Source organism: Otolemur garnettii, unplaced genomic scaffold (assembly GCF_000181295.1).
Source record: "Otolemur garnettii isolate 467f Iridium unplaced genomic scaffold, OtoGar3 scaffold00225, whole genome shotgun sequence".
NCBI classification, from domain to species: domain Eukaryota; kingdom Metazoa; phylum Chordata; class Mammalia; order Primates; family Galagidae; genus Otolemur; species Otolemur garnettii.
Genome location: NW_003852620.1, coordinates 1,093,631 through 1,102,488, shown reverse-complemented (window position 1 = coordinate 1,102,488; position 8,858 = coordinate 1,093,631). Strand labels below are relative to the sequence as shown.

Sequence of the window (8,858 nt, the reverse complement as noted above, 5' to 3'; positions counted from 1 at the left end):
CCATAACAATGACGACCACTTCCAATTGTTTCCTAGCTGGGGGTGGGGGAGGAAACCCTGTTTGGGAAGAGGGGGGAGCCTGGGGGAAATACTTCTAGTGACAACAGCCCTTTCTAAATCCGGCTAGGGACTGGGTGCAGGTGGGGGTGGGGTCGCCCTGCTGCCCCATATATACAGCCCCTGAGACAAGATCTGGCTCCACAGCTCTCTCCTGCTCCCTGTTGTCTTTCTTTGCTGTTCTCAGGTAGGAGTGGGAGATGGAGGCCTTCTTCTGGGATAAGGGGGCTCCAGGTTTATGAAGGGGTTCCCCTAGGAACAGAAAACTTCACACGGGGCTTCATGAAGAGTACTTGGGTCCAGCCGTTGAGCACACTTGTGCAGGTCTAAATGTGAATATGTGCCATGGGACTGTGGGGCTCATGTGGCTAAGATACAGAAATTCCAAGAGGGAGATGTGTGTTTGTGATCATGCCTGAGAACAAGCAGGTCCATTGCAAGAGGGGCAAAGATGGTGGGAAATGATTACATAGGAAGGGGGCATACTTACAAGCTAAACTCCGTGAGGCTTTCCTTGTCCCCACACATAGAGGTGCTTGTCTGTGTCCAGGAGTCATGACTATTCACAGCACGTGTACCCCCTATAGGAGGAGCTCACAGGCACATGGCAGGGGGTGTGCCAGGTCCTTGTATACTGAGGAATATGAGCCATGTGAGCCCATTGACGCTGTGCGCATGCTCAAGTGTGCACATCTGTTGTTGTGGCATATATGGCACCCTCAGGGCGCTGTGGCACAGGCAGGAAGGCTGGCTTTGAGCAAGATGTGTGCATGCACAGTGGGCATGTGTGTTCACTGAGGGTGTGCAGAAAGCATCTGGCTGTGTGAGGGTTTTGTCTGTGAGAGGGGGTCCACAGCATCTCCTCTCTGAGAACATCCTTGAAGTCCGATGATAAAATAGGGGACAGGATGGAAAAAAACTGGCATTAGAGTCTTGAGAGTTGAGTTCTAGGCTCAGCTACACCACTTATCATTATGTGCTCTTGGACAAGCAAGCTGCTTAACCTGGACGTCCTCACCTGTCCAATGGGTGAGGACCGAGGAAGAGAATGTGCGTTGAGGTGCTCTGCAGACTGGAAAGCACTGACCATTAGTTGACCATTGGTTGTTTCTCAGTTGGCTCAAAGAAAGAAGGTCTCACTAGATGCATGCAGGCAAGGGTGGGGCCATCTCCCAGAAGTGCAGAGGATTAGGGCTCAGAGTTGAGTTGCTTACAGGAAACTGTTTGTCCTTGGTGGGGGAAAGGGAATCATGTTTGGAAAGCAAGAAGGAGGATGCGACTGGAGAAGCTGACCACCACTTCCACATTGTTTCCAGGTCTGGGGGAGGAAGGGTGCTGAAGGACAGAGCCAGGAGAAGCAGGGGTGTGAGACTGGCCAGGACGGGCGACAGCCTGCCCTGACTCGGCCTCTTCTCTCTCTCCAGGTCCCTGCAGGCCTAGGCTCTTTTTCTCATCTGTAGACAAGGTTGAGAGGCCAAGGTAAGAAAGCTAAAGCTAAAGCATGGGGGAGTCTGGGAAGGCTGGGCATGATAGCCCCCAAGCCAGGCTTGGAATTCTAGTTTCTGCCCCACCCTGGGGAGAATATTTTGGCCACCAGTAGCTCCTTTCCAGGGACGAGTGAGGGGGCCCAGGGACAGAGATGGATATGTTCAGCTTCCTCTTCCCATTACTATAAGAAGCCTGGGATGTGTTTCCCTCCCCTGGGAGAGCCTTAGCTTGAAAAAAGGTCAGTTGCCCTTCTGCCTTGGCAGGTTTACTGGGCTGCTCTTTCACTTAAGGGGTAAGCTCAACAAGCAAGGTACTCATCAGGGACTCCTCTTGACTCCTGAACATGGTGCTAGGTTTTGGGGTTCCCACCAAAAGGGAGAGCCCAGGGAGGGGCGGTGGGGAGTGTGTCGATGGGAGGACAGCCAGCTTCTCCTGCTCACTACAGGTGCAACCATGGGGGATGCCGAGATGGCCGTGTTTGGGGAGGCCGCTCCCTACCTCCGCAAGTCAGAGAAGGAGCGGCTTGAAGCTCAGACCAGGCCTTTTGACCTCAAGAAGGATGTCTTTGTGCCTGATGAAAAACAGGAGTTTGTCAAGGCCAAAATTCTGTCTCGTGAGGGTGGCAAAGTCACTGCTGAGACTGAGCATGGCAAGGTAGGTGGTAGAGCTAATGTGAGGCCACCCTGGCTACCCCAACACCTGGGTGCATAGAGAAGGGTGTGCTCAGACTCCACCCCACACAGACCTGAAGCCAGTCAGGTTCTCCTTCCCTTTGGTGGGTTCCTGACCCTCCAAAGAGCCCTCCTTCCTATATCCAATCCACCTTCTCTTTTCCTGGTTCCTCTGTCTTGAACACAGTTGTCCTTTAATTTGTCCAACTCTAATCCCTCTTGAAGAAGAGGGGAAGCACAGGCTCACAGTGGTGGTGAGAACTTGTGTGGGTCTTTCACAGACAGTGACTGTGAAGGAGGACCAGGTGATGCAGCAGAACCCGCCCAAGTTCGATAAGATCGAGGACATGGCCATGCTGACCTTCCTGCATGAGCCCGCGGTGCTCTACAACCTCAAGGAGCGCTACGCCTGCTGGATGATCTACGTGAGTGGCTGCCGGCCTCCCCGGCCTGTACACTTCCACTCCAGGAGCTGAGGGTGTCTGTTCTTGGTGTCCAGGTCATGTTGCACCCTCTCCTTCTCCCTACACCCTCAGTTCTGTTCTCACAGGACTGGAATTACCTAGATTGAGTGCATTCTGAGGTTTTCCTTTCTCTTCTTCCTCTCCTAGGGTCTTCCTCTAACTCAGAAAGCTGCCCCCCATCCCTTCAATCCCTGAAACTCCTTTTCTCCCCTCAGACCTATTCGGGCTTGTTCTGTGTGACTGTCAACCCCTACAAGTGGCTGCCAGTGTACACAGCTGAGGTGGTGGCCGCCTATAGGGGCAAGAAAAGGAGTGAGGCCCCGCCCCACATCTTCTCCATCTCTGACAATGCTTATCAGTACATGCTGACGGGTGAGAGGCCCCAGGGAAGGGTCTCCCTGAAAGGAGCTGGGAAAGGATGGCGAGTAGGGGAGGAGGAAGCAAGGACCCCTCGGGAGCATCCTGGTAGCTCCTGACTTTGCCTTCCATTTTCTCCCCACAGACAGAGAAAACCAGTCCATCCTGATCACGTGAGTGCAGCTCCTGCCCTGATCCCTGCCAGAATTTCCCTGCCCTGCCCCCCAAACCCAGCAGGGACCCCACAGCCTTCCTTCCTGTCCCAGTTGTGCCTATCTCCTCTTTCTTCTCTGACCTTCACCTTGACCCCCTCTTTGCTGTTCTCCTTCCTTTCTGCTCTTCACATCCTATTTTTCCTCTCCATCTCCTCCAAGGCATCATTCATTTCTCCATAAGTCCATTATCAACACCTCTTCTTCACCTCTTCATTTTCTTTTCTTTTCTCAAAAGCCTTTCCCATCCTTCCAGCCCCTCCCATTCTTTCCCAAACCCACCAGGCCCCTCTTCTCTGATTCACCTTGCCCAGCATTCTTTCGTGACTTGAGGCTTGTTGGTCTCAAGCAGTGGTGTTCATTGCCTAATGGGCCCCTGATTGTCCCCACAGCGGAGAATCCGGGGCAGGGAAGACAGTCAACACCAAGAGAGTCATCCAGTACTTTGCTGTCATCGCTGCCATTGGGGACCGTAGCAAGAAGGACCAGACCCCGGGCAAGGTAAGCTTGTTGTCCTGCATGGGCCTACATGGTACAAAGGGCAGAGAAAGCCTCTCACCTGCCATCCTTCTTGACTTCTGTAGGGCACACTGGAGGACCAGATCATCCAGGCCAACCCTGCTCTGGAGGCCTTCGGCAACGCCAAGACCGTCCGGAATGACAACTCCTCCCGCTTTGTGAGTGGTCCCTGACCTTGGGTTTGGGACTTGAGCTGGTCAAGTCCCCAACTCATCACCACACTCTTCTACCTCCCCAGGGAAAATTCATTCGAATCCATTTTGGGGCAACTGGAAAGTTGGCATCTGCAGACATAGAGACCTGTGAGTGCCATAATCTGCTAGGGCTCAGCCTGAGCGCACCCTAGCTCTAGACCAGCTGTGCTCTCCCACCCTTCCCCCACCCCTCCCTCTGCTTTTCTCATCTCCTTCTGTCTCTGTCTCTGTATATTTCTCTCTCTCTCTGAGACTTCCTCTGGGTCTTTCTCCACCTCTGTCTGCACATGTCTGTGTGTCTTTCTCTGGAATTTACCTCTGGGACTGTTTCTTTCTGGGTCTCTGTCTTCATCGAATCTGTGTGTCTGTGTTCCAGTCTCTCTCTCTTTATCTCTTCCTCTCCCTTTGCCTTTCACTTGCTACATTTATTTTTCATTTTCATCTATTTCCTGGTACCTGAATCCTAATATTTTCTTTCTCTCTTTCCCCCTGCCTGTTCACAGACCTTCTGGAAAAATCCAGAGTTATTTTCCAGCTGAAAGCAGAAAGAGATTATCACATTTTCTACCAAATCCTGTCTAACAAAAAGCCTGAGCTATTGGGTGAGTCAGAGCTACCGACTGAGACCAACTATCTCCATGGCAACATGGTCCCCTGCTTGCAGCTGGATTCTGCTGGCAAACCCTGGGTTTTATGGCACTGCTGGATTCAGTTCTGTGGGATGTGGGGCCAAGTCAAGGCTTGTCCTGTGCTTTCCCATGTGTCATGTGCAGTGGCGGGCAGTCCCCAGGAAAGCTGGCAGCTGTGTCACATCCTAACCATATTTTCTTCTCCAGACATGCTGCTGATCACCAACAACCCCTATGATTATGCCTTCATCTCCCAAGGAGAGACCACCGTGGCCTCAATTGATGATGCTGAGGAGCTCATGGCCACTGATGTGAGTGTATGAAGACCCAGTGAGGAGGGGGCATTGGCAGTGAGGGGCAAGCAGGGCCAGTTCAGGAGCAGAGCTAAGACACTGGGCATCTGTTATTCGAAGTGGTATGGCTCTCTTGAGGCCAGAATGTGCCCTATGACCAAGGTATGCTGGGGTATGGATGAGGTAAGATAGGAATGGCCAGCATTTGGTATTCAATCAACCCATAATCAGTGGAAAACCATGAAATAGAGAGGCACATCAGCCAAGAATCAGGTATCACCAAGGGAGGAGGGAGGCAAGGCCATGGAGACAACATAGGGCTGGGACAGGCTGTAAGGTGAGAGCAGACACAGACAGGTGATGATGGCAGATGGGGAAGCAAGAGTCTGGAAGCATGAGTGGGTAAGCCAGAACAGCTGTGACCTCTGACAGCAGGGCTCAGGCAGTCTGAGCTCTGCCTGCTCTCATATCTCCCATCTTTGCTGGAAAGCACTCCACTGGGGTGGGAGCCTCAGAATTCATGGGGATTAAGGAGCCAAGTTCTTTCTACAACTTATAAGGGATCTCCTTTACCCATCATCCTCATTTTTCTGGGATCCACCCATACGGGACCTGCCTACAGAATGCCTTTGACGTGCTGGGCTTCACTTCAGAGGAGAAGAACTCCATGTACAAGCTGACAGGCGCCATCATGCACTTTGGAAACATGAAATTCAAACAGAAGCAGCGGGAGGAGCAGGCAGAGCCAGATGGCACCGAAGGTGGGAGGCAGGGATACCAGGGACAGCTGCCGAGTCACTGAGGGCCACACCTACAGAGCAGGCATCTGTTTACCAACTGCTACCTCCCCTTCTTTGCAGAGGCTGACAAGTCTGCCTACCTTATGGGGCTGAACTCAGCCGACCTGCTCAAGGGGCTGTGTCACCCTCGAGTGAAAGTGGGCAACGAGTATGTCACCAAGGGGCAGAATGTCCAGCAGGTGGGTCATCTTCAGAAGATAAATGGGTGGGCTAGGAAACCTGGCATGGCAAAACACTACTCAATGTGGGTGTCGCCCCTACCTTGCAGGTGGCATATGCCACTGGAGCACTGGCCAAGGCAGTGTATGAGAAGATGTTCAACTGGATGGTGACACGCATCAATGCCACCCTGGAGACCAAGCAGCCACGCCAGTACTTCATAGGAGTCCTGGACATTGCTGGCTTCGAGATCTTTGATGTGAGTTGGGGGAGCCCTGGGAGTGGGCGGAACATCACTCACACATTCACACCTTCAACTGCCATTGCTGACTGCCACCTGGGGGACAGCACAGGGAGGTGGTGGAGACTGTGTGGTGACATAGGCAGTCATCTTTCCTATCTCCAGGGGAAGCTGTCCTCCACTGCCCTGACCTAGGAGGGGACCAGTTGCACCCCAGCTGAGGTTGGGCACAGAGCCCCAGCATAGCCCTGGGCCCACCCCCACCTCCCTGACTGCCACCCCGACTCCCCTGCAGTTCAACAGCTTTGAGCAACTCTGCATCAACTTCACCAACGAGAAGCTGCAGCAGTTCTTCAACCACCACATGTTCGTGCTGGAGCAGGAGGAGTATAAGAAGGAGGGCATCGAGTGGGAGTTCATCGACTTTGGGATGGACCTGCAGGCCTGCATCGACCTTATCGAGAAGGTGCTGCCTCCGCCCTACCAGTCTCCATCCACACTCCACATGAATATCCCAGAGAAAACAGCAGCCCATCTCTCTTCTAGGGAGTGTGATCTGGATAACAGAAGTGGGGCTGAAGACTCCTGAGCTCCATGTTATGCTAAGCACCCAGAACAGGGTAGCATCAGGGACAGCTGCATTCCCAGGGGCTTGAGAGTGACACATGGAGGATAGGCACCTGCAGAATGGCCTCCCACTTCAGAGTGTTTACTGGGCCTGTTCTATCCATCCAAGGAGCAGGAAGTGTATGGGTGGCATGGGGAATCCTATAAGCACACCTGTTTTCAACCCCATCATCTCAGGAATATGGGTGAAGGAGATGTCACGTAAAGCACCAATAGCAGCCACATTCCCAGACTTTCACAAATACCCAAAGGGGTACCCCCCCCATGAGCAAGTAATAACCATAGAACAGAATCCATCTCTGTCCCGTTGACACACATTCGGTGACGCTCTCCCCTCCACCCTCAGCCCATGGGCATCATGTCCATCCTGGAGGAGGAGTGCATGTTCCCCAAGGCCACTGACATGACCTTCAAAGCCAAACTCTTTGACAACCACCTGGGCAAGTCCAGCAACTTCCAGAAGCCACGAAATATCAAGGGGAAGCCAGAAGCTCACTTCTCCCTCATCCACTATGCCGGTGTGGTGGACTATAACATCCTGGGATGGCTGCAGAAGAACAAGGACCCTCTTAATGAGACAGTGGTGGGCTTGTACCAGAAGTCCTCCCTCAAGCTGCTGAGCAGCCTGTTTGCCAACTATGCTGGGGCTGATGCACGTAAGTAGAGACTGGGCAGGGGACTGAGGAGCAGGAATTCTGCCAGTGCTCTGAATCAGGTTAATTGATACCTCCTGCCACTTCCATGTCAGGGTATGCCCCAAGGTTTGTAGATTCAATGGAATAGAATTTAGTGGAGAAACTATAGTAGCCTCACCCGGGGGCCAAGAGCCAGCAAGATGTGAAAAGAGGCTGTGTGTCTGCTCCATAGGCCCTCACTTCTCAGCAAGTTCGCTGATGCTCCTTTGGTTATATCTCTTTTCACAGCTGTTGAAAAGGGCAAAGGCAAGGCAAAGAAAGGCTCATCCTTTCAGACTGTGTCAGCTCTGCACAGGGTGAGTGTGTGACTCCAGACTTTCCACCTGGGCCCCCAACCCTCAGCATTTCCCTGCCTTGTTCATCCCCTAGGCCTCCCCCTTCCCCATGCCTTCCTGGTGCGTTCCTGATCCTTCTCACTCTGCCTTCCCCTCCCTCCATCTTGGCCACTTCTCTTACTCATGTCCCATTTTATCTCTCTTCTACTATCCCTCCTGCCTCTAGCCCCTCTCCTCACCCATGTCTCCCCCCCAGCATTCCGTATCTCTTTAGCTCTTTGCATTCTTTCCATCTCCCCTTCCCTCCTTTCTTCTCTCCTTTTCCTGCTTCTCTTTCTTCACTTTCATTACTTTTTGCTCTCACTTTTCTGGCCACAGGAAAATCTGAACAAGCTGATGACCAACTTGCGCTCCACCCATCCACACTTTGTGCGTTGCATCATCCCCAATGAGACAAAGTCTCCAGGTGAGCCCAGAGGCCCAGCCCACAACTGGACACACACACGTACTTAGGATGGACAGGGCCTTCTAAATCTTCTCCTAACCTACCACCATGGTGGTTTCTAAAACATATTCTTCTCTGTCCCGGATGAGGTATCCCAGGCTACCTCCCTCCAAGTTCTACCTTACATTTGGAATGTGCAACTCAGGTACCTGGGTGGACATTATCTTATCAGTGACTTACAACCTCCAACAAGAAACATAGGGATCATTTATCCATTTTTTGGCTTATAGGAAGACAGAGGGTTAGGGACATGGGTTTAAGGCCTGGCTTTGTTGTTGCTTACCTTAGTAACCTGGGGAAAGTCCATTAACCCTTCTGGGCTTAGTTTACTCATCTAGAAAATGGGATATATCTGTCCTGGCTACCACCTATGGTAACAGGTATAAACTATATGAAATAAGGAATGTGAAAGCCTTCTGGATTCCACTTAAAAGTGCAGCTATAAAAAAAAGATGAAACAAATAAAAGATGATTATTAACTGACTTGCCATGGTTACAGCTAATCAGTGGCAGACCCAGGAACCTAGAACTTGGGCTGTTTGTCTAGTGTTCTCCTCACAGACACCCCCTCCCCTTGCAGGGGTGATGGACAACCCCCTGGTCATGCACCAGCTGCGCTGCAACGGCGTGCTGGAGGGCATCCGCATCTGCAGGAAGGGCTTCCCCAACCGC

General features: G+C 52.3%; 1 protein-coding gene across 1 annotated transcript in view; it reads left to right on the top strand.

Annotated features, from left to right (window-relative positions):
- The first annotated feature begins 200 nt into the window (after positions 1 to 200).
- Positions 201 to 8,858, top strand: part of LOC100956445 (myosin-7) — a 52,353-nt gene continuing 43,695 nt past the window's right edge. The window contains exons 1-18 of the mRNA XM_023508132.1: positions 201 to 244; positions 1,482 to 1,536; positions 1,991 to 2,199; positions 2,498 to 2,641; positions 2,896 to 3,052; positions 3,183 to 3,210; positions 3,642 to 3,750; positions 3,834 to 3,926; positions 4,007 to 4,070; positions 4,466 to 4,564; positions 4,799 to 4,902; positions 5,507 to 5,645; positions 5,745 to 5,863; positions 5,953 to 6,102; positions 6,380 to 6,550; positions 7,058 to 7,367; positions 7,635 to 7,702; positions 8,060 to 8,147. Of these exons, the coding sequence (XP_023363900.1) occupies positions 1,999 to 2,199; positions 2,498 to 2,641; positions 2,896 to 3,052; positions 3,183 to 3,210; positions 3,642 to 3,750; positions 3,834 to 3,926; positions 4,007 to 4,070; positions 4,466 to 4,564; positions 4,799 to 4,902; positions 5,507 to 5,645; positions 5,745 to 5,863; positions 5,953 to 6,102; positions 6,380 to 6,550; positions 7,058 to 7,367; positions 7,635 to 7,702; positions 8,060 to 8,147 (2,044 nt within the window). The 5' untranslated portion in view covers positions 201 to 244; positions 1,482 to 1,536; positions 1,991 to 1,998. The remainder of the gene's footprint in view (positions 245 to 1,481; positions 1,537 to 1,990; positions 2,200 to 2,497; positions 2,642 to 2,895; positions 3,053 to 3,182; positions 3,211 to 3,641; positions 3,751 to 3,833; positions 3,927 to 4,006; positions 4,071 to 4,465; positions 4,565 to 4,798; positions 4,903 to 5,506; positions 5,646 to 5,744; positions 5,864 to 5,952; positions 6,103 to 6,379; positions 6,551 to 7,057; positions 7,368 to 7,634; positions 7,703 to 8,059; positions 8,148 to 8,858) is intronic.